The sequence below is a fragment of the Heliangelus exortis genome, chromosome Z (assembly GCF_036169615.1).
Source record: "Heliangelus exortis chromosome Z, bHelExo1.hap1, whole genome shotgun sequence".
Lineage (NCBI taxonomy): Eukaryota > Metazoa > Chordata > Aves > Apodiformes > Trochilidae > Heliangelus > Heliangelus exortis.
The window spans coordinates 59,951,870-59,975,714 of NC_092454.1; the positions used below are offsets into that span (position 1 = coordinate 59,951,870).

Here is a 23,845-nt window from a genome sequence, read left to right on the forward strand (position 1 = left end):
TTCATACTGATGGAGCAAAGGCTTCTGCTGGTCTCATTTGTACAGCTCACTGCTGAACCCATTCAAATAGAATTTGGAAAAACACTTTGCCTACAGAATTTAATTCCCATTGAAACAAAAACCCAAACAAAATGCAAAAAATCAGTGAAACATCAGGGGATTCCTATTCTGTATGTATCTTAAAGCAAGCTACATTTTAGGTACAAAAAACCCTGCTACTATGTGTCTTTAAAAACTGAAACCATTAAAAGGGCTAGAAACGTTTTGCAGATTAACATTTAAAGTTAAAATGTGTGTAGTCACACAACAGCTTTTTTTTCCAGGAAGAACTCCCATTTTCTTCATGACTTTTGCTTCAGAGCAGTATGAAAAGCAAGCTGTCCCAAGCCAGATGGTAGAACAAGACTAAACTACCACCCTAGAGGCTAAATCTGGCCCCGTCGTCTCAGCATATTTTCTGAAGGAAGCTCTTGCTAAGATTTTTACTCGAATAGCTGTCTAAAAAGAAGGGGGTGGTATATTTAAACCAACATCTGGTCTAAGAAAGAAGGCAATGAACAATTTTGTAATTATATTGGAAGTGCTTCATCTACAATAATTAGAACATTCATACAGAATTTTGTTCAAGAGAGCTTAAAATAAAGCACACAATTTCAGAGAACATCCTAGATCCATCAGTTTATTTTATTAATTGACAGTGAGTTTCTCTTCTGCAGGTTCACAGTATCCCCAACAGGGCTGGTACTGCTTTGCATGATACCCCACCCAGGGGTATCTGATCTCAATGATCAAGGTGGGAGTCAAGTTTCACATGCCATCAGGCTGACAGACTCCAAACCAGATGTGTATTGATAAAAGCCTGGAGATTTATTCACAGGCAGTAGCAAAGAAGTCAAGCAACCACTGTGTCTAGAAGCAGTATTGGTGCAGGGCAGCAGGCAGACAGTAATCAGCAATGAACCAAAGCAAGCTCCAGGGTCAGACCAAAGCTGGCAGAGGAAACAACAATTTGACCTAAGTACAACAGCAGTTTCAGAGAGCTTGTGGTCAGCATGACTAACAGGCCTGTGAAGCCTGACCACATCCATGTCAGCTTCACATATTAGGTGGCTGCACTAGAACCAGCCCCGATTAAATAGAACACCAGTAGAAGCCCAAAACATGAACATGTTATCCTAACTTGTACAAAATCTAGCTGTATCTTAACATGAATTATTAGTACTTGTGCATGTTTTATTAACAGAGTATAAGATCTAGAGTTCCTAAGAACACCACAGAATCCTAGTTTAAACTTGGGCAATTGCACACATAGAGGAACTACAAGGCTTGGAATAAAAGACAAGCAGGTAAGGAAATTTTCTTGACCAAGAGGCAGGAAGGGAAGTGCAATCAATTTCATTTGGGCTTGCAGTCTGGAGCTTTATACAAACTGCAGTCAGTTTACTCACTTAGTTTATTTCTTTATGCTTTTAGAAACAACTATGGCTGGACAGAACAACAAACAGCAGAAAGTGAGGGTGATCTGCTTGTAGTCCTTCACTCACACACTAATGCATACAAAACAAGCATCACAAGCTATTCACTGGCCCTTTTATGATGTCTGGCATTGAACACCACTTCTAGGGTGATGCTCATCATCTTCGTAGACTTCTCCATTATAGTGATGTCTTCTTTTTTGAGATGGATCAAAGTCCACTAACTCCACTTGTTCCATTTCCTCAGTTTCTTCTATTTCCTGCCTTGCAGGTAGCAGTTTTTCAAGTAAAGACAGCTTTTCTGAGGAGAGGAAGCCACTCTCTGGAAAGTTCACCTGAAATCATCAAGAACTGGTGTTACTCAAGCCTGTCTGAACTGGCCTTTTCCCATTCCACTACAGGACAAATAGGTGCCAAAATCAGCTTTATCACCACAGATGGCTTAAACCCAACGTTTTATGTGACTAGGATATTTTTCACTGTCTGCAAGAAGTTAATTTATCACTCTGGCAAGTTACCCAACATTTCTTAGGCTGCCCTCTGGATTCACCCTAGAAGCAAAGTACAGGATATATTCAGATATGGCTGAAAGTCCTCTACAACCACAGCAGACAGAGCCTGCTGCCACAGCTCCCAGCATTAGCTTATGTCCACAGAAGAAATCAGCATTTTTCAGCCTACTCCTCTGCTTTAGCACAGGACAAAGCTACCGATCCACTCTTCCTACAGGATGATAGAAACACAAGAACATGCCAAGCAAATGGATCCAAAAGACTGAAAAAATTATTCTAGTACTTAATGTACTTTCCAGATCATAGTGTCCTGTAGTGTTCTTCCTGTTCTGAACTGCCATTCTTTTCAATGGATTACATGTTCTCACCTTTATTAAAGAAAAACACCAAACCATGACAACTGGTAATTGGTGCATCTCCCTCCACCGAGGATCAAATATTCAAACCAGGACACTGAGGAACTGCTCAGAGGTTTTATTTTTAATGGATATGCAATGCTGAACTGTGCAGTGGAAGCAATTTCAGCCACTTACCCTGAATTCTATGATCAGACGTCCTTTCTCATACGGCCTGCGGTAAATGGGCATACCTTCATTCAGCACACACTTGATAGCACCATGCTTCACAACCTGGCCTAAAAAAACCCAAAACAACAAACCAAACAAAAAGTAGGGAATGGATATGTGCAGCCTACATCATTTTAGTTTTAACTCCCTTCAATAGTTACCTAACCTTCTACGCTGTGATGAGACAGCTGCGCCAGTACAGAGTAGTCTAGAAGGGACTCACTGCCTGGTAACTTCTGAGTAGGCAAGCAAGTTGATGTTTACACAGCATTCTTGTAGCCTTGTTATGCTTCCCAAAGGAAGCATACTTACAAATTTAAGTGCTCCATCAGTTCCAGAGACTCATGGCCTTCAATTCTCATGAGGTATCCTCAGGATACAAGTCTGTCCATGAGGCAAGGTCTGTTACTATATCACGCAAAGAGAAAGTTACTGCTGACTGCTATCCAAAAAACCTTTCTTTGTTTAAAGATTTGTACTGCAAAGATTAGTAAAAACAGGACTGACTGCAACACAAAACCTAGTACCCCTAGTACACAAAAAGGGATGCTCTGTTCCTTTAAATTTCCAGCTTAAATTCACTGTATGCTTGCACCTCTAGCAGACAGCCAACACTTACCAGGATGGGAGGTGATAACAATGGTTCTATTATCCAGCGTGGTGATGGGCTTCTGAAAGCCACAGAGTGCTTCAACCAGCTGAATATCCATGGACAGAAGAAGGTCTTCATCTCGTCTGAGACAGAGCCAATCATAAATAGTCACCAAAAGGGAGAAGCAGTGAAAGGGTCCTACCCAGTATCAATATTTACCTTGGCAAGGACAATAAAGCTGAAATTTTAATATAAGCCTGGGCAATTAAACAAAGAATACTGAATATTGATACAACCCCTTGAGCCAGCAAGTACAGAAATTATACCCACACTGAGAGCCATTCATGATCAAGTCTAACTATTGAAAAGTGTAGAAGCATTTATTGAAAACAAATACAGCAAGGCTCTCTTGCATCCAGTTTCACTTCACCACTCTTTCCCAGTTCTATGAAGAAGTTATCTCCCACCTTCCTAAATTCTGCAATTGGGACAATTAATGCCTTCCTTTTGGTAGGTTAGTGCTGTAAGTGCATCTGCTAGCTCTACATTGTTCTGCTACACTTGCTTTCTGAAGGTCTGGTACTAGGAAATTTTGAACAGGTAATAGCCACTACAGGTTATGATGGAAGTACCTTTTAGAAATCACAAGTGTCTCCAAGAGATACTGGAATTACTTTAATTGCCTAATCTTACTGCAGTATGGCAGTACTGATGTCTGCATGCACTTCATGTTCAAGGGCCACAGAATCCTCCAGCCTATTCTAAGAAATGAATTATTCTCTTCACTAGTCATTTTGAAAGTCTCTTGAAGGAGACTTGCCTGAAAAGCTTTTTTTCTCTGACATGAGATAGGGAACATGCCACCTGACTACTCACAGCAGCATGACCTCAGTATAACCCCCGTAAGACCAGTAATATCAAGGTTTATCTAGGGACATGAGAACTGAAGGCAGTGGGCAGACAGACAGAAAAAAGTGATTTCAAGTTACAGATAACCAAGCAAACAGTTTGTCCCAAGCTGTCCCTTTGGCATAACAGATGCAGTATCTAGTTTCACTGGAAGTTAAGAAAAATCAGCTGAGTAAGCTTAGTCAAAGCAATGAGAGCTGACTCTTAACCTGTGAGCTCTATGCTGGCATAGAGTTCTGGCACCAGCTTCCAAAGCTGCAGACCAGCTGCAGGTTTTGCAAGAATCTGGGACTTCCCATTCCTATCTACAAATATGGGGTCAGTGGTTGGTGTCAAGACAAACGCTCTCTCCCAGTTCACTGACTCCCACGTTACTGCTCTGAACAGAACAATTGAGACACCAAGTGCAACAAATTTCAGTGAAGTGACCAGTGTTGCTTTTCATCAGACCAAAAGGAACTGGACAGACTCATCCCTCAAACAGGAGTTTGAAACAAGGGAGCTTGCAACACTGAGCAGTTCTGTCCACTAACAGGAAACACCTGAGATACTGTCAGTGCTGCTTGAGTTGCTTTTGCAAGAAAGAACAGACAGGACTGACTACTCTGCCCAGTGCACTCAGGCAAGGAATGAAGAGTGGGAAACCACTGCTGGTCAGAAGGGTGCATGCTATATTCAGTATGTTTTTCTCAGGGATCTTATTTATAAGAAAGTGAACACACTGGAAGTTTTCTGTGCCTTGAAGCCAAGTGGTGAATGAACAGCTGTCTACATTATGTGGTAATTTTCTGAGGCAAGGATTTGAATGCTAGTCTAGAAAGACCAAGAAAATAACCACAAATATTCCTATCTATTGAAGAAAATCTCAGTGTTTTTAAGAGTACTTAAAATTCAAGATTTGTAAACTCTTAATACCTCTGCCTGGCTTTGTTTGTCTTACATCTCCTTCCACTGCCAAAACACACACAAGAGCGTCTTGTGCTACTAGAATACAAGTGCCTGTGACAAGTTGCACCAGGATTCCTGCATGCCTCAGAGCTGCTTTGGTCACCCAACAGACTGACAGGTGGGTTCTAGCCACACGATCCTATCTACTGGTATTTCCAGTAGATAAAAGGTGAGTGGTAACTGAGGAAGCACACAGACAAGCACATGAGGAATTAGCAAAAAAAAAGAGATCCAGAAATTTTACCTTGTAAATGTAGAGTGGTCTTTTTGATCCAGGACAATAATAATGTCACCTGGCTCTAGTCCTGGCTCTTGGTCCCCTTCACCATGGAATGTTATCTTCTGACCATCCTTCATTCCTATAGCAGAAAACAAACAAACATTTTTCATCTTTATAACTGCAAAGCAGCAATAAGAAATGTTTTATAGGCACAAGCTGGTATCAGGTATCTGTATATTTAGGTTAGAACATCAGGACCTTTCCTTGAAGTATTGTAACTTTTTTTAATCCACAGATTTTCATGGTGTCAATCAGAACTATGTCTCAAGCTCAATTTTATTGCAGAAGTCACCTGACAATGTTTAAGTGAAAATGTTTAAGTGAAACATTATAAAAGCAGCTACCACTATATGCACAAGTACGAAATCCAAACCAAAAATGCTGTCTACAAAACACATTTTAAGAGCAAGTGTCCAGTGAGCTTCTTCAGTTTTATAAATACACTTGGCAGAGCTCCTTATGAAACATAACCTCTATGCCTGCTGAGCACCATGAAAGCACTCTCCCTAAGACTCCATCATGCAAGAAACCCTTTTCACCCACACAAGCCTCTCTGCTATAAATCCTAACTGCCCCATGGCAGCTCACAGTCTGTTTTTCTACAAGGAAAGAAACTTCTCAGTGATTCCCATGTATAAAACATCACTAATATATCCCTACTATCCCTTAATGTTCCTGTAGGATTTATCCTGTTAAAAACAAATTCAGGCATTGTAAGGTGTGCTTACACATACGCCAGTTGCAGGTGATTATCAGGTCCAAGTCTGTAGAAGCCACATTTGTCAGCTTGCTCTGCTGCACTGCTCCAGAGCCTGCTACCACCAGCTTTTGAGCAGTCTCTTCAACAGAGATGAGTTTGTTCCTCAGCCCTGTCACGTTCTCCCAGCCTGCAAGGGGTCTGTGTACCAAGCTGTATTTTGCCAGTCAGAGTGCCTGCACGGAGCAGTGCTGTCAGGGTTGCATAGCAAACAGAGTTCTAAGCACAAGAGGCTTAGCACTGTCTCTGGACCCTATTGCTCTTGCAGACCTGGTTCCCCTTCACACTGAAACACAGCAGAAGTGATCGGAGTCTGCAGGGTTTTCCAACAGGCAGGGAACACGTTAGGCAGCTGAGATGACAAGTCACATGTTTTAGTTCTACCATGCCAGCTACGTGATCAAGACTCACAAGATGGCTCAGAAAAAATTTACCGCTTAGAATACTGCAAGTTTCAGAATTCACTCCTGACTTATGTGCACTGGTATATGCAAACATATAAGTAAGGAGCCTCCCCTGAAAACAAGCCTCCTGCTTTTTAAGGGCATCAACAAGGCAGTGTCACTGGATACATGTCCAGCAGCCTCACCTGACAAACCAACACCATGCATTTCCTCTAACTTTTGTTTTAGTGCTCCTAAGCCAGTCAGCACATCCAAGTTCAAGACACCTCACCTTTGTCAATGTGAACTTCTAGTATCTTCTTCTCCCTGACAATTTTTCTGCCAGTGCAGCTCTTACACCTGTCCTTGGGGCTGATACGCTCCCCGTGCCCCTGGCACTCCATGCACACAGACTGGATCTGCTGCACCATTCCTGGCCCAATCTGGTGAATTCTGATCTGCATGCCCGTTCCTCTGCAGTTAGGGCAGCACTCCACTGCACCTTTTTTACCTCCACGGCCTGTAGAGAATGAAAATTGAAATACAAAGGGTTACACACTGCCAGAAATGCAACCCTCTGCCACCACCTTCCCCCCACCCCCAGAACGTTTAGAAGCACCTTGTGTTTTGTTTTTTTTTCTCAGTTACACAGTTACCTTCACATTTGTCACAGATAACATTCTTCTGCAGTGCGAGCTTCCTCGTTGCACCATTGTACATATCTTCTAAACTTACTGACAACTGATGCACCACATTTTTACCTGTAAAACAAAATGGTTCTTTTGAAAGCCTGCTCTCCAGGTTAACAGTCAACTTCCCATGTCACTAAGCTCAAAGCCACAATAAACTCATTTTAAGAGCTTTAACATCCTGTTTTAATATAGCTTCATCTCGTTTTGCTGGTATTGGCCAATAGCCCCTTCCTATCTGGTATTAAATTAGATTTCTAATGGCTTTGTCAGTAACACTTCTCTACTGGAGTAAGCTAAAGATTATCCTGTGAAAGAACCAGCAGGAGGAGAAACAAAGAATGTAGAACTGCAGACATTTAAGTTTCACAATACAGGACTTTCCATTTTAACACAGCAGATGAACATGTCACCCACAAGGAAGTGGGAAATGCTGTTTACAGTGAGCAAAGGATGTTCTTCCTGTCACCAGAGGGCTTTCTGGAAACTGAAGTGATTAACTAATTTTTTACACTTATGAATTAATTAGAACTTTGCCTACAGCAGCTTTAACTTTGTTAAAGGTACTTACCAGGAATACTTGCATACAACACACTAATACTCTCATACAAGTTCTTTTTTCTTCTGCTTCTCAACGATTCTTAGGTAAAGAGATGGGGCAGTTCTACTCTTAACGAGCTTAATTTACACAAGTTTCATGCAGTAGTGATCAATATGGACTTTAATTTCTGAGCAGCAGTTAACTGCACCTTCAATGTAATTCCAGTGACCAGCACAGGAAAACAAAAAGCTTCTACTGATTTGACTTTACCGGGGTATATTCTTTAGATACAGTTACTTAAAGACTTTTGAACATTTCAGACTTGAACAGTACTCTTAGGGCAGCCTGGCCAGCAAAGATACGGTGCCATTTCCTACTCAGCCTATCAGCAGCTGAGCCTGCACCTGGCTACAGGCTTTCCAAACACAAAACCCGGTTAGTTATTAACGTGACACAATGCACAGGAGACCAAACTGCCACCGTACGAGCCATCTGCCCTCCTCTGCTCTTTTCGGGTCTTACGAATAACGCTTTTTCAGATTTTGAGAACAATCCCGTTAAATGCAATTTAACGCAATGTGAAGCCTGACACCTACGGCCCGTCTACCACAGCGATCGCCTCCTTAAGTATAGCAAAGTATGGGAAAACGGCACTTTACCTCGTCTTTCTCTCTGCATCCTCCCACCGCCGCCAAAGAACATATCGAATATGTCCATGGGTGACCCGAACCCACTGCCAGAGCCACCCTCTTTGATAGCCTGCTCGCCTCCTTTGTCATACAGGTCCCTTTTCTTCGGGTCCGACAGCACTTCGTAAGCTTGGGAGATCTGCTTGAACTGCGAGAGACAGATACCGAGGTGCCTCAAGCTCCCGGGCCTCCCAGCCCCGAAACGCACCCCGTATCCTCCCGCATCCCCCGGCTCCCTCCCCACACCGCCGAATCCCGCCCAGCTCAGCCGATCCCCTCAGCCTCCGAGTCACCACACCGGAGGCAACATTCCCCGCAGCCCCATCCCGCCCCGCCGCCGACCTTCTCTCCCTCATTGGGGTTCTTGTCCGGGTGGTACTTCAGCGCCAGTTTGCGGTAGGCCTTCTTCAGCTCCTCGGCGGAGGCGTTGGGCTTCACGCCCAGCACATCGTAGTAGGTAGTCTCCTTCACCATGGCGGAGGGCGACCCGTTAGCAGCGGGCGGTCCCGCACCCCACCGCGACTCCTAGCCCAGCGCCGAGCCCGACTTTTCTGGAAAGTTCCGAGCCAGTCCCGCATCCGGGCGTTTATGAGCCGGCACAGCTTCGCCCCACCCCGGAAGTCCCGCCCCCTCGGGAGGCGTGTCTTGGTTGGGGCAGCCAATAGGAGTGCGAGGGGGGGGAGGTGACCAATCGCTACCGCCCCTCTTCAGCCCCCACCGCCCGCCGGGGGAGTGGGAGGGGTGCGCGCCCCCGGCGCATGCGCAGTCCGGGAGGAGGGTCCTTCTCCGCGCGGCAGCGGTGCGGTTCGGTCCGTGTGTCCCGGGCAGGCACCGACTGCACCCGGGTACGCGGCACCGGCACCGCCGTGTCCGTCGCCCCTCTCTTCCACCCCCACCCCCGCGGCTCTGGGTCACCCCGCGCGCAGCCTGTACCAGGCCGCTCTCGCCTCCTGCTCAGGCGGTGTCAGCACCGCCGCAGCCGATTGGTTGGGACAGCTCCGCGCGCGCGGAGAGGGTGCGTGTACGCGTTGCCATGGGGACGGGGCCCGGCTGCCCCCCGATCGGCGGGATGAGGCCCCGGTCCCGGTCCAGGTCCGCACCACCGAGCGGCGGCAGGCGGGGGTCCGGCGGGGTTGGGGCCGCTCGCGTGTTCCCGGGCTGGCGCTCGCTGCCGTGCGCCCCAACTCCGCCCCGGCCTGGCAGGCGGCCTGCGGCGCGGTGAGGGGCAGGTCCCGCCCGGCAGCCCGGCCGGGAGGTTCAGTTTGGGGGGAGGGGGCCCTAACCCCACGCCGCGCGTTTGTGTGTGGCAGGGCTGGTGTTTGTGGACAGCGGGTTCCTTTCCACCGGGATAAGCTCACGACAGAGCTGGGATGAGGAGCGTTTAGCAGCAGGGACTAGGAGGGCCACGGGATCTTTGCTGTCCGGGATCAAAATGGTGTAAGCTAGAGGGTCCGGTTCTGTAGCGTGGGCTATCTGCAGACTGGTGTTGGATGGAGCTGTCACCTTCCCTTGGCCCCTCTGTCTTCTGTCATTTTGTTTTGGTGTTTAATCTCTCGGATAACTGATTCAGTGGGAACCAAGGAACTTTCTTTGTTTGGTCAGATGGAACTGTAGATCCAGTTGGCTTGTCTTATCTATGATTTGTACTGGTGAGCATGCACGGTGGTGTAGAAGGAAGGGAAGACAGGACTGCCCTTTCAGCAACAATTTTCTTTTAGGTTATACTAGCATTAATGCTGTGCTCTGCCTTGAATTTCAGAAACAGGGACCCAGTTAGCAGCAGTCACTCAGCTAATGAATGGGCTGGCAGCAGAACTCCTGGACTCTGTTCAGTGTGGAGATGACCTAGATGGAAGCTGAGTGTTATTAACATACTATTTGTTTTGCTGCACAGTGATGCGTGCCTGCTGGCTCGTGGGGAAGGAGAAATGCAGCCAGCGAGTGAAACTGCCACACTTGGAAGCAGTGGTGATTGGGCGTGGCCCAGAAACTGGGATAACAGATAGGAAGTGTTCAAGGCAGCAAGGTAAGCTTTAGCTCAAATCCCACTTTCTACATGCAGCAGCAGCCAGGCTTGTGAGGTGTGTAAGATGCAAGTACCAACAGTTGAATTTATCAATAAATATCACTCTTCTGTTTGGCTAAGTTACAGTGAAGCTGATGAGCCAATGTTTTTGCCTTACTCTTAAGCCTCCTTTGAGCAACATCTAGATAGGAAGTCGCAGTTCTCCTTGTAAGTCTTAGCAGGCTTTCCTTAGGCTTGCTTCTGCAGTCACTGGCTTATGGTTTCCTTTTTTCTGCATGGTCCATAGTATTGCTTGGTTCTTGAAGTCATCAAGCTTTATTGTTAAGCATTATGGAGATGTCTGGGTCCTAAAAAATCAGAGGAACAAGAAGTTCACCCTCAAAAATTAAGGCATTGAACCTTAATGTGAGTCCCCAGGCCCACAGTCATGTTCCACTGCCTGCACCTTTGTTTCATCTCCTTACTCATCCACCAACTGTTTTTTAGTATGATTTATTATTTTATAGATGTGCTGGGGGAATATATTAAACATATCTCTGATGTATAAAAATAGTACCTTTCTATTGTTTTTTGCCTTGTCTTTGCTTCCTCTGGACACAGTCTTGCTCCATACCTTATTTACACAGAGGGCTGCTGAAAATGGCAAGAATATGTAGAAGACTTCTTCAGATTTCACCTTCATTCTGAAGTAGTTTTGCTGACTATGATAAGAAATACTCTGGTGTGACTCAGTGCATGGCTTGGTTTTGCTTTATCTGTAGTCCTGTAAGGAGAGGATGAGGCAGAAGTATTCTTTGTGTGTATTCACAGAGCAGCTTCAGAAGACAGCAGATCTTAAAATAGAGGAATGTCATCTGCAAGGGGTGCTTCAGCAGAGTGTCTGGTCCTTTTATTTACAGTGTTTTGTGATGCTTTGTTCTTTCTTTCCAGTTCAGTTAAAAGCAGACTGTAACAAGGGGTATGTCACAGTTAAGCAGGTATGTTTTTAAACAAATGTACAATATTTTTGGTACTGAGATGCTGTACTTAAACTCCACTGTTGGTGCAAGTGATGATTCTTAACACTGGATCTGAAGGGCCTGAAGCTATTCTAAGGCCAAGCAAGTGATCCTTGGAAGGGAGATGTCTTTTTTGTGTGTGTATCTCCATGGAAGACTGCAGTGTTCCTGCCAGATACAATCCAGTCTGAGACAGCAAGACTTGTAGCATCAGGGAATGCTGCTGTGAATCCATAACCTGCTCTTCCAGGTGCTGTGTTTTGGATATTTTGAATTTTCCCCCTAAACTTGGTGGTCTGCCTCCTGGGCCTTAAGCTTCTGTGGTTGAGGCTCTCCCATATGGAACAAGATGTGTATGCACAAAACCAAAATTTATTGCAAATGGGAGAAGATCTTAAAAATTAGACAAAACTGGCATAAATCAGGGTGTCTGAGTGTTGGGATACTAGGGTAGCAACACAATAAGGCAACTCAACAAAAAATTAACTGGATAACTAATAGGTATTATATAAAGGCTAATTATTAGAGTAATCCTAAGTTACCTATTAATAGTTCTTATACTAGATCTATAGCAATGATTAAATTAATGCTTTAAGGCAATGTGGTAAGGCAACATTTCGAAATTTTTCTTCTTTTTTTAAAAAAGAACCCACAGTCTTGAAGTTTCATAGAATCATAGAATTAGCTGGGTTGGAAGGGACCTCAGAGATCATCAAGTCCAACCCTTGACCCACCGGTGCGGTTGCTAGACCATGGCACTGAGTGCCACATCCAGTCTCTTTTTAAATGTCTCTAGGGATGGAGAATCCACCACCTCACCAGGCAGTCCATTCCATTGCCTGGTCACCCTCTTTGTAAAAAAATTCGTTCTGATATCCAGCCTAAATCTCCCCTGGCACAACTTAAGACTGTGTCCTCTTGTCTTGTTGAAAGTCGTCTGGGAAAAGAGACCAACCCCCCCTGGCTCCAACCTCCTTTCAGGGAGTTGTAGAGAGCAATGAGGTCTCCTCTGAGCCTCCTCTTCTCCAGGCTGAACAGCCCCAGCTCCCTCAGCCTCTCTTCATAGGGCCTGTGCTCGAGTCCCTTCACCAGCCTGGTTGCCCTCCTTTGGACCTGCTCCAGGACCTCGATATCCTTCCTGAACTGAGGGGCCCATAGCTTAGAAGTTAAAGCTTTCTTTAGAATTTAAAGCTAGCTAATGAAGATATGAATAAGAACTCATGCACAGGGATCTGATATTTCTCTCTATGGGTGGGGCAGGGGCTCCTTTTCTCTCTGCCTGTTGAGGAGTAACCACTTGACCAGGCATCCCTGTTGGAGGGGAGAAAATCCAGGACACCTTCTTGGGAAAGTCTACAGGAGTCTCTCCAGTCTAAGATGGGATTAGGCTTTTGTGGAACGAGGTAATTTGGTGCTGTCATTTAACAGCCATACCTCCAATGTCTCTTATTGGAGAACAGAAGGGAAACAAAGGAAAAAGCACAAAAGTGTTTTTCTTCACTAAGCAATTTCTTTTGTTAGCTGTGTGTTCTTGTTCAGTCTCTGTTTGGCTTAGCTATGGCTAAACTCCATGTTCTTCAACACAGGAGAGCAGCTGATGCCAGAGGTATCAACTTGGCCTTCTACTGGTACTTTAAAGATTGAGACTAGTTCAGGGTTTGTTATCCCCTGTACTTTCCCAGTCCATGCTCAGGGCAGTGAAGATGACAGATGCAGCAATTGAACCACAAACTGAGGCAGGGCCACTGGGGCAGAGTGTCCTGCTGCAGAGTCAGGCCTGCATTTGAGGTCGTAATGGTTCTTGTATTAAGGGGACTGGGCAGCCGTGCAAGGTTTTTGTTTCAGTGGCTGATAGAGCCAAAGGTGTGGTCACCTCTGGGAAGGAGTGGGATGTGAGCACCTAGTGCATTTTCGAGTTTCTAAGTGGATGCATGTCCAGGACATGGAGCAGGTCCAGAGAAGGGTCACAAAAATGATCAGGGGGCTGGAACACCTCTCCTACAAAGACAGGCTGAGGGAGCTGGAGTTGTTCAGCCTGGAGAGAAGTTTAAGGCTTAATAGTGACCTTCCCACATGCCAAGGGGTGGACAGGAAGGCTGGAGGTGGACTGTTTGCAAGGGTCTGTAGTGATACAACGAGAGGCAATGCTTTTTAAATTAGAGAAGAGTAGGTTTAGATTGGATGTTAGGAAAAAGTTCTTTACCTTATGGGTAGTGCAAAAACGGAACAGGTTGCCCAGGGAGGTAGTTGAGGCTTGACAAATGTCTGATCCCTGGAGATGTTCAGGGTGAGGCTCAATGAGGCTCTGAGCAACCTGATCTAGTTGAGGGTGTCCCTGCTTACTGCAGGGGTGTTGGACTAGATGACCATTAGAGGTCCCTTTCAACCCAAATTATTCTATGGTTCTATGATTCTCTGTAAGCCTACTCTCTCATACTTATGAGGACCAATATCCTTGAGACAGTATGAAGGAAAAATTTTCTGGCTTCAGGTGCTGGGCACACATGTGGACAACACATCAACATGTTTTGTCCACTGAGGGGAAACATATTCCATCAAGATGTCTCCAGACTCAGTAAGCACAGGGACCCCACCAGTATCAGGTGAATCTAGCAAGAATCTTCTTAGGCAGTCCCTGTGAACTGGACTCTTTTAGAGGCTCACAGGGTCTTTACTTCCTGATTTTTGGTTTTTTTTTTTTTTGCCTGCGCTGGAAGAAGTGTGTTGCAAGTGTTAACAGTGAGCTGTGCTTGGTAAACCAGTGGTTGTAAGCCTGAACTCCTTTCTTCAAATGGCTCAGAAGAGCATCCTTCTGTAGTGGAAGGCAAATGTGTTGATGGGATGGCATTTGGTAGAAACAGAAATGAAAATGCAGTAAAAAAGAAAAGGAAGATAGTAAGATGGTTTAAGGAGGAAACTCTGTGAGCGATTGGAATTAAATAATTTGCTAAAACTACTGCTATTCTTCCGAAGTAATTGTTACCAAGGCTGCTGTTATTTTAAAAGTAATTTAATAGGTTGTTAATTTTTTTTTAGCAAAATGCAGCGTAGGTCTTGCTGTATCACTGTAGCCAGCTGCTACAAAACTGTGAGTTCCCTATAACACTGGGGGGGCTATGGGACTGGGCTGTAGAGAGGTGTTTCCTGCATTCATCACATAATGTCAGGTTGGAAGGGACCTCAAGAATCATCTGGTCCAACCCTTCTAATATGGTTGTTTATATGAGATGTTTCAGCACCCTGTTCATTTTTGTGACCCTTCTCTGGACCTGCTCCATGTCCTGGACATGCATCCACTTAGAAACTCGAAGTGTTTCCTAAGTGGGGGAATCCACCACTTCCCCTGGGAGACCATTCCAATGTCTGTCCTCACAGTGAAAAAATTTTCCTCTTGTGTTAAAACAGAATCTCCCCAGGAGCAGCTTGTGCCCATTGCCCCATGTCTTGTCCATGTTACTCCTTGTAAATAGGGAGTCTCTGTCTTTATAGCCACCCTTTAAGTACTGGAACATTGTAGTGACTTCTTCCTGGAAGTGTTGGGAGTTCCCTGATCCTCTAGAGCAGGTTGGTGTGGGTAGGCAGTGCAGTGAATACAAAAAGTGTTGCCTTTCTAGGAGAGTGATATTCCCGAACAGTGGAGCAGTAGTTGTAATTCCACTTACAACATCACTTGCTATTTTTTTCCTTTTTCTCCCTTCCAAAGATAGGAGTCAACCCAACTAGTGTTGATCTCGTGAATATTGGCAAGAATGGAGAGGTGATAATGAAGCCAGGCCAGGTTCTGCATGTCGTGAACAAACTTTTCCCCTACACGGTGCAATTTGTTGAAGAATCAGGGAAAACTGTTAAAGAGGCAGAAGAGAAAATACAGACCTACAAGATGCCATGTGGGGACTCCTCTGAAAATGATGATGATGATGTAGAGCTTGTTCCCAGGAAAAAAATGAAAATGGAGGTGGTGGATACCCAAGGCACTTATGGAAATCCCAAGCTAAGTGGCACTGGTGGATCTCCACATGAAGGGTCTTCAAGAAAAAAGGCAAGTGTGTTGATGTTAGTACTTGTGTTGTTTCTCCTGGGTTTGTCTCCTCCACCAGGGCTTTGGTTTGTGTTGTGGGTGCTACTGGTGGGTGAACACAGATCTTCAGAGTGTTCAGTGCATCTGAGCTGCTTGTGTGTTGAGGCACCAGGGTCCTCAGGTAGTGACATGGGATCCATTCTAACCTGAGCTGGGGTGTATGTGTGAAGGGGCTTGCTTGTAGTGAGTGAGGATTTAATGACTGATTCCTCTTGCAGTTTCTGCTAGAAGGGCTCCATTTGCCTGGAGTCACTCAAGGATATTCTGCTGGCTCTTGAGATGAAATCTGTGGTACAAATAGAGGAGTGGCTTGTGCACAAGGAATGGGACAACCTGACCCTCTTCTTTTTAATTGCTTTTCCCCACCCCCTCCTGCTTTGGTTGTTCTTCATTGTAGAATGATGTTTACCATAATGGATGTTACCAGCTTAAGTAGTTTGGGAGGGAGTTTTTACCCCTGCCTGACGTGGACAGAATAAAAGACTGATTACTGCATCTGGAACTGTAACAGCACAGTCGCTGGAGAAGAAGGCGCGGAAATGAAAGCCCTTAACGCAAAATTTCAGTCCAAGGTTGTTCTGTACACTCCTTGCACAATATCAGAAAATCAGTACATTTAAGAGTAAGGGCCATACACCACAATCACTTCTTTGTTGTGTGCAGAGCAACATGTGATAGGACAGTTAATGGAGATCTTTGTACTTCCTTTGACCCTTGTGATCAGTGAAGCAGAAGGTCTTTAATCTGCCTTTGGTAATAATCAGGGACTGCTGTAACATGTTCATACAAATCATTGTATTCAAGCTGATTTAGAGCTCCCTCATGTTGAATTTCCAACATTTAAAAGATTTAACTTTGAATCTTAGCAGTATCTTTCTAAGTTTTCAAAAGTAGCTTTGTGGGCACAGTTGGAGCAAGTTTGTAGAAAGGAAATAATTCAGCTCTCATTGAGCTGTTATATTACCGTTGTATACTAAAAACTGAGTGCTTGAAAACAATTCTTAATTATTTTATAATTTTTGTTTTTTCTTTTATGCTTTAGGAACATGTAGGACACTGGAGTCAGGGTCTAAAGAGCTCCATGCAAGATCCAAAACTGCAGGTAAGAGCTATACACTTGTACTTCACAGTCATTCCTGTCTAACAGAAATAAATGAACTTTTTTCTGTGGTTTACTTTAATGATCTGCTTGTACTGGCTTTAATTTGGAAGTCTGGTATATCGCTTTTTAAGAATGTCATTATCTTAATTATCTTGAAGCTCTCTACACTCCCAAATTTGGCCAACAGATTTCAAAAAGATTGTTGGGAGAGCATGCAAGCTGCTTTGTTTCCTCAGGGAAACCAGCTGAAATGGGGGTGTGGCTTGAACCTGAGCCAGTACTGGAGGTTCCTGTTTTCCGGCATTCAGCGGCCTTGTTTCCAAGTTTGGTGAGGTTTCTGGTTTTCAGCAGACTCTGAGCTGAAACAATCTTGGTGCCAGATGACAGGATGTGAAGGCCGGCTCCTCCTCCAGTTGCTTTCTTTGTCCAACAGGAATTGCTTTTTTGGTTGTTGTAAACTTCTGCAGATGCTCCAGATGCACTGCTCTCTCTCTGTTTCTCTCTGCTGCATGGCTTCTCTTGAGCTTTTATGTTCTCTCCTGCCTGCGTTTGAGGAGGTCAGACTCAAGACACAGAAGTCTGACAGATTTGTGGCTGCAGTGTGACAAATGTCTTTTTGTGGCTGCAGTACTTTGGTATACACACCTACTTTCCTCCTTCTTGGATTCTGAGAGCCTTGAGAGAATCTTCCCTGCCCATGTAGAGAAAACTACTTTCATTTCATTCTCAAGTTATGACAAATATATAGACAGCTTCTGAAAGACAATCTTTTTAGCTAAACTCCAAAACAGGGAGAATGCTCCTCGTCAGTGTTCCACCATCTGGCAGAGTAAGGCCTGAAGCTTTAGTCAATTTAGCTTGTGCTTTGGCTGTCTTGACTGCTGCATGGCCATCTCAGTATTAGAAGAGATACGTTTTCCCTTTCTTCTTCAAGAGTGTATGTTCAGGAGGACTGATATCACAGCCACCTGTGGTATGTGGTTTTAGAAATCACTGAGTAATTCCAGCTGGAAAAGACCTTTAGAGGTCACCCTCCCTGATGACTTGTGCTCACTGCTTGGTGTGATTGCCCTCACCTTCATCTGTTGGAGTGACTGAGATCATACAGCCTCACTGGGCCCCTTCTGGTGTTGATACCCCTCAGGCTGAAAATAATTTCCATGATAACTGACCAGAGGGTCTCTCTTTCTTGACTATCTTTTTGGTTTTGTATTTTTATATATATGTATTTTTTAACTTTTTTTTTTAAAATACAAGTCTAAAGTGTTGAACTGCATAGAGTTGTAGGAGAACTACTCCCATTTTCTAGAAATATCAGCACTTCCAAATGAGTTTTCTATGGGGAATGACAAAGATGTTGAAATATTTACCTATCTTAAACATGAAGCTTATGCTTCAACATGAAGCTTATTCTTCATCCCTTAAGTAGAATTTCATATAGCACTTGCCAGGATAAGGCTTTCTTGACCCAAAACATAAGCTGGATTTCAAAGTATTCTTTGAATGTTAGAATACAAGTAACTGTTTTGGACCACGTGCTGGAGAACTGAAACAGCTCAGACTTTAATGTTTTCCTCATTGTAACACAGGTGGAGGTCTGCTGTTCTGAGCATGCTGTTTGTAGCACCTCAAAGACTTGTGCTTCACTCCAGAGCTGTACAAAGAGTGAGGCAGTCCAGTGCATTCCTGTGTGCTCTATACTGAGCACAATGCTCTGATTTTTGTTTCGGTGACAGCAAAGTTTGCACATAGCCTGGTGGAAGTAGAGTCTCCTGGATGCTGCTGGTGTCTGAGTCCAGGTGATTTTCAAGAGAGTTCATGTACACCTGTAGCAAGGATTAATTTATCACTAAGTAAGAATTGAAAGTTTTTGCTGTAAAGTGTATGAAAAGGGATATTGGAAATTTCTCTGCCTCTTTCTGCTGCATGTTATGAAGGAGGGTGCATATCGTGGCCCTAGTTCCAGAAGTTCCTCCATGAATTGGAATGCTTCACTGCTTGGTATTTCTCCCCATCTTGTATTTTTTCTTGGTTTTTTTCATGGCAGTCCAGGTTGCACTGGCAACACATATGTGTGGTTAAGGCCATTGGCAACCACAGTGGGATGTGCAGATGGGTGAAGTCTTGCGAGCCACTAAAAATGGTACTTAGAGGAATAAGATGTTTAGCTTCCAGTGTGTAAATAATCTAGTTACTTGTTTTGCAAGGTTTACAAAGATGAAAAGACTGTAGTCATCAAGGATAAATACCCCAAAGCACGTTACCACTGGCTTGTCTTACCATGGGATCCCATTTCAAGCCTGAAGTCAGTCACCGAGGACCATCTTGAACTCCTGGAACATATGCATTCAGTTGGGCAAAAAATGATTGAACAGTGTCCTTCCAGAGGGAGCCTGGAGTTCAGACTGGGTTACCATGCTATCCCCAGTATGAGGTAAGGCCTAGATGAGTCATCAGGTGGGGACTGGATTTGGGATAATAATACTAATAATACTAAACACTGCAGTCAGTTTGGTGTACAGGTCCCTTAGGTGCAGCTGAGCTGTGTAGCCAATGGGCTACACAGGCATCTCAGGTCTGGTGGGAAATGCCTGCCTGGTTCCCCTAGCAGAGAACTGTACCTGGGGCTACAGTGCATGGGTGGTCCAGTCCCAGCAATAGAGGCCAAGTCACCAAGTACTAGGGCACTGGTCTGGGGGCACAGTGACTCCTAAGCCTATGAAGTGTTACCTGATACTGAGCAAGGAGTAAATAAGCTCAGATCTTACCAGCAGTGCATGTCAGTATTGCAGTTGGTGTTCCCCAGTTGTTTCTTGTTCTTGAAGGAAGCTTTGAGTTACTGACAAGTGACCAAGTCCCATGCAGGTGCTTTACAAAGCTTAAACCTTTGGTTTATTAAAACCTTTGGTTTATTAAAACCAGTCCCCCTGCCATTTTGGAAATGAGGATGAATGTGGACTGCTCATTCCAGTAGGGACCAATGGAATACACAGGCTGATGATCTTGAATGTTCAACTGAAATGCTTGGCATGACACAGACAGTGCTTCCAGAAAGGACTGGGTTTCTTCTGATGCAGGACTGTGTGTCAGACGTGGCGAGACTGATCCATAAGGCTGTCACTCCAACTGCTGAATCATGTTTGCAACTGATACTACTGCAAAAGAACTTCAAGCATTAACATTCTTATCTACATAATATATTTGTTTCAGTCAGCTACACTTGCATGTAATCAGCCAGGATTTTGATTCTCCATCCCTGAAAACCAAAAAGCACTGGAACTCATTTACTACAGACTACTTCTTAAACTCTCAAGGTAACTGTTAGAAAAGGTGTTTATTTCATAACACATAATGCTGCTTGTGGGTTCTGGCCTGTGTGGTGTTTTTTTTTTTTTTCACAAAAAATGTGTAAGCCATAAATGTTGTTGCAGTAAGTGAAAGGTTTTATAGCACTAAGTAAAAGAACCAAATTTTGTGACTGGTTCAAATTAGAAATCAGTGATGAACTGCTGTGCAAGTAGAGTGGTATGCAGAGATTCAGCAGTATTGTTTTTCATGATGCCACATGGTTCCAATACCTCTGGTTTCTTACTTTGCTTTCAGATGTGATAGAGATGGTACGAAGCAATGGAAGAGTGATGGTGAAAGATCATGTCTCTGAACTTCTCAAATTGCCCCTCAGATGCCATCATTGCAAACAACAATTGTCCACTATCCCACAGTTAAAAGAGCATCTCAAGAGACATTGGCCAAAATGACTTAAAAAAAAATCATCTTAGAATCTGTCTTCAGGTTTCAGGCTAAAACAAAGATCTCAAAATGTTAGTGGGCTTCTGTAGTTTTTGTTAAAGGGAATGACGGTTGTGATACAGGAAAAAGTAGCCTGGAAACTGTGATGTAACAATTTTGTAATAGCTTGGAGAAGAAAACCTCCAAAAACATAAAAATAAACTGAACTCTGAAATAGCAAGTGTGCTTGCAGTTTTGTTGTGGAACTGTCACACTAATCTGTATGAAGTCTGGAAGAAGCACTGTGTTTGGATGAATTATTTTAATTCAGCAGCTGAGGTGTTGAGCCCAGATCTAAGTTTCTACTGTGAAAAAAAAAAAGGAAATAAATGATGATTTAGAGGTCTATTATTTTGATGTCTTCTACTTGTCACTGAAGTTTCTCTTCAGCAATAATGTTGCAGCGGCTGGTGTGGCAGACAGCAAAGCTGTCAAGGGAGTGGGTGAGAGTGTATGGGAAGGAGCATCAGCTACCGCGTCCCCGTTTCGCTGTGCCCCAGCGCGGCGTCAGGGGCTCGGTGCCGCTGGACCGCGGAGCAGGCGGCTCAGGCTCTAACAGGGACTCTGAGGCAACTGCTTCCGTGTCACGGAGCTCCAGGATCAGCACTGGATGCGTTAATGGCTCAGGCGGGGCTGCAGCAGGATGCGGGGCTGCAGCAGGATGTGGGGCAGGGTTGGGGCGCTCCTCCTGTGCTGCCCCCGCTCTGGCAAGGAGCAGCCAATGCCACACATGCGCGCCTGGAAACCTTCAGCGCTGGGGAGGCCTCGGTGAGTGGGGGAGGCAGCGCTTGTGCGCGGGTGTGACAGTGTGAATGACAGCGGGAGTGACAATGTGACACTCAGGGCAGCTGTCTACAGCCTGTAGGGAGAGGACTGCGAGACCCCCCAAGCCCACCGTCCCAGTTCACCGCGTGTGCCGCACCCTTTGCTTGGAGGGGTGGTCACAAAAATGCAGAAAGAGGCCAAGCACAACGTTTCTGGCTCCAGAGCCGGTTTGTAGCCTTCAACTTCATTATGGTCCCGGCTCTGACTTGTGAAGAGGCCCTGTGTTAAGTGGCTTTCAGTGAAAACACACACCGGTGTTTTTGCTGTGCAAGGAGAATGCTGTTTGTAAGGCTTGCTCATGGATTCTGTGGGGAGAAGGAGGATGTTCTCTTGTGCCCCCAGGCAGCAGTGTGTTACTGCACACACTGATGGGGCAAATAGTGACCTGTTGCTGTTGGAAAAGATAAAAGATGTTCCTGCAACTGAGCCGGGGACAGTAAGGGTGAGTGAGAGGTTGAGGTGTAATGTCAAACACCTGTCATGCTTCACTTGTTAGTAATATTATGCCTTAATAAAAAGCAAAAATAAAAGAGAAAGAAACCTTGACAAAAGCACAGCCAGCCCAGGTGTTCACTCTTGGCAGTCAGACTAGGGCATCACTTGGCTCCAGAGGTGAAGGTTGTGCTAATGCTTAGCCACAGGAACTATTTTGGAGCAAGAGGAGTTGCAAATGCTGGAGAGCCATGGCCTTCCTCACATGGCCAACACAGAAAGGAAAGCCATGCTGCTTCAGTTGAAGGCACTGTTTACACCCCACAGCCCATCACATCTGGATGGGTGTCATGCTTTTTAGTGCCCCTCAGAGCAGGTTAAAGTGAAGCACAAGCCCCTCAGCCATACACCAGTGGTGCTCAGCTAAGGCATGACTGTAATACACTTGGATGCAGAGCACTGGTTGCTGAGGACCAAGCCTGCCTATGTCATAAGGCAGCCTTCAGCAGAACCATTCCAGGCTCAGTCTGCTGCTTTGCTCTGATCCCAGGTGGAGTGGTGGCAGAGCAGTGCCACAGAAAAGTATGTCCAGAACTCACTGCATGAAGTTACAGCTGTCCAGGGAAGGTCTGTGAGATTGGCAGCAGCAAACACAAACTGAAGCCTGTAAGGGACAGCCACATACCTGTGACTATGGGTAGCCTCAGGGCCATGAAAAAATCTGAAGCTGTGGTTGTAGACATTGGCACAGGTTACTTCAAGTGTGGCTTTGCAGGGGAGATGCAGCCCTCCTATGTTGTTTCACCTACAGCTCCTAAGCCCATGCATGAAACTGGGAGCCATCAAAAAGAAAGTTTTGTTGGGAGTGAGCTTCAGAACAGATGGTCAGCACCTACCAGCCCAGTAAGACATGGCATAGTGGTGGACTGGAATTGTGTCCAAGATACTTTGGAGTGCATTTTCCACACTCAGATGAAGATTCAGCCAGAGGACCATGCTGTTCTGGTGTCAGTGCCTCCTCTCTGTTCCATTGCTGACAAGGAGAGATATGCTGAGATGATGTTTGAGGGACTTCATGTGCCTGTCCTCTACCTTGCCTACCAGTCCCACTTATCCATGTACTCTTACGGAAAAACCTCAGCTTTTGTGGTAGAAAGTGGCCATGGTGTTTCACATGTTGTTCCCATCTATGAAGGTTATATCATATGTAGCCTTGCTAGGAGAGTGGATTATGCTGGCTTGGACATCACACGTTATCTCATGAAATTGGTAAATGAGTCTGGAAATGTTTTCACAGAACACCAGCTGAACATTGTGCAAGATCTCAAAGAGAAGTGCTGTTACACTTCTCTGGACCTGAGACAGGATTTGAATTTACCTGGTGATAGACAACAAATGGATTACAAGCTGCCAGATGGACACCTTCTCACTGTAGGCAAGGAGAGATTCCTTTGTGCTGAAGCACTCTTCCACCCAGCCTTACTTGGGTCACAGCAGCCAGGGCTTTTGGAGCTAACAGCCACCTGCCTCAGGAACTGCCACCATAACCTCCCCAAAAAAATAGCAGGAAATATCCTGCTGTGTGGGGGGAGCACTATGATGAAGGGCTTTGCTGAACGCTTCCAGATGGAACTGGCCAGGCTATGCCCCAGTGACAACCTTACCATATTTGCTTCTCCTCAAAGAAAGTTTTCTGTCTGGACTGGTGGGTCTATTCTGGCATCACTCCACTCCTTCCAGGAGCTCTGGATTTCCAGGAGTGAATATGAAGAAGGTGGTCCTTCCTGCATTCTTAGGAAGTGCTTCTGAGGAAGACACTGGGTGCCTTACAAAGACCAGTGTCGACAAAGTTGATAAGCTGGTTTTAAAAGTGTTTGTATGTTTAAAAGTTTGAATATTGCAACACAAAAAACTGTGATTTAGTGTCTTGTTGTGGTCCTGAACTAAGAAGAAAAACAACAGAACTTCTGTCTCCGCTTTTTAATAAAATATTACATACATGGCAATTTCTTTCTTCTGAAAAGACTTGATCATGATCCCACTGGCTGCATTATGCAGACACTAGGCTGTGTATCTAAAAACATAACATCATCAACCAGTCTTGCAGGTGAAAGAATTAGTTCTATGACGTACAGACTTTGGCCCCTTCCTCTAGTGCCAAGGCTGTTCCTGCTTCTCCAGCCAGATCACAAAAGTATTCTGTGGTACATCCTAATTTTCAGGTATGAGTTTAAATCAGTTTGCAAATGAAACA

General features: G+C 44.9%; 3 protein-coding genes across 3 annotated transcripts; 2 read left to right on the forward strand and 1 right to left on the reverse strand.

The window, feature by feature from the left end:
- Positions 1-663: 663 nt before the first annotated feature.
- DNAJA1 (DnaJ heat shock protein family (Hsp40) member A1) lies at positions 664-9,004 on the reverse strand. Its single transcript, XM_071730685.1, has 8 exons — positions 8,684-9,004; positions 8,312-8,489; positions 7,079-7,183; positions 6,715-6,942; positions 5,247-5,361; positions 3,173-3,288; positions 2,521-2,621; positions 664-1,810 (listed from the first exon to the last, which is right to left on the reverse strand). Exons 1-8 carry the CDS (start codon positions 8,813-8,815, stop codon positions 1,592-1,594), a joined length of 1,194 nt encoding a protein of 397 aa, XP_071586786.1. The 5' UTR covers positions 8,816-9,004; the 3' UTR covers positions 664-1,591.
- Positions 9,005-9,965: 961 nt separating this feature from the next.
- APTX (aprataxin) lies at positions 9,966-20,515 on the forward strand. Its single transcript, XM_071730687.1, has 8 exons — positions 9,966-9,990; positions 10,236-10,367; positions 11,298-11,344; positions 15,069-15,404; positions 16,486-16,545; positions 18,753-18,979; positions 19,756-19,859; positions 20,149-20,515. The coding sequence occupies exons 1-8, from the start codon at positions 9,978-9,980 to the stop codon at positions 20,301-20,303; spliced, it is 1,074 nt and encodes a 357-aa protein (XP_071586788.1). The 5' UTR covers positions 9,966-9,977; the 3' UTR covers positions 20,304-20,515.
- Positions 20,516-22,156: 1,641 nt separating this feature from the next.
- On the forward strand, positions 22,157-23,597 carry ACTL7B (actin like 7B). The gene has a single exon (XM_071730686.1). The coding sequence runs from the start codon at positions 22,285-22,287 to the stop codon at positions 23,398-23,400; it is 1,116 nt and encodes a 371-aa protein (XP_071586787.1). The 5' UTR covers positions 22,157-22,284; the 3' UTR covers positions 23,401-23,597.
- Positions 23,598-23,845: the final 248 nt, after the last annotated feature.

Excerpts from the sequence above, each read along its gene's own strand:
- DNAJA1 (XM_071730685.1), bottom strand. The coding sequence starts at position 8,815 with ATGGTGAAGGAGACTACCTACTACGATGTGCTGGGCGTGAAGCCCAAC. Across the intron at positions 7,184-8,311 it reads GATGCAGAGAGAAAGACGAG|GTAAAAATGTGGTGCATCAG; the intron begins GTAAAGTGCCGT and ends TTTGTTTTACAG. Across the intron at positions 1,811-2,520 it reads GTCTGATCATAGAATTCAGG|GTGAACTTTCCAGAGAGTGG; the intron begins GTAAGTGGCTGA and ends TGATGATTTCAG.
- APTX (XM_071730687.1), top strand. Across the intron at positions 11,345-15,068 it reads GGTATGTCACAGTTAAGCAG|ATAGGAGTCAACCCAACTAG; the intron begins GTATGTTTTTAA and ends TCCCTTCCAAAG. Across the intron at positions 16,546-18,752 it reads TGCAAGATCCAAAACTGCAG|GTTTACAAAGATGAAAAGAC; the intron begins GTAAGAGCTATA and ends TTGTTTTGCAAG.
- ACTL7B (XM_071730686.1), top strand. The coding sequence starts at position 22,285 with ATGGGTAGCCTCAGGGCCATGAAAAAATCTGAAGCTGTGGTTGTAGAC.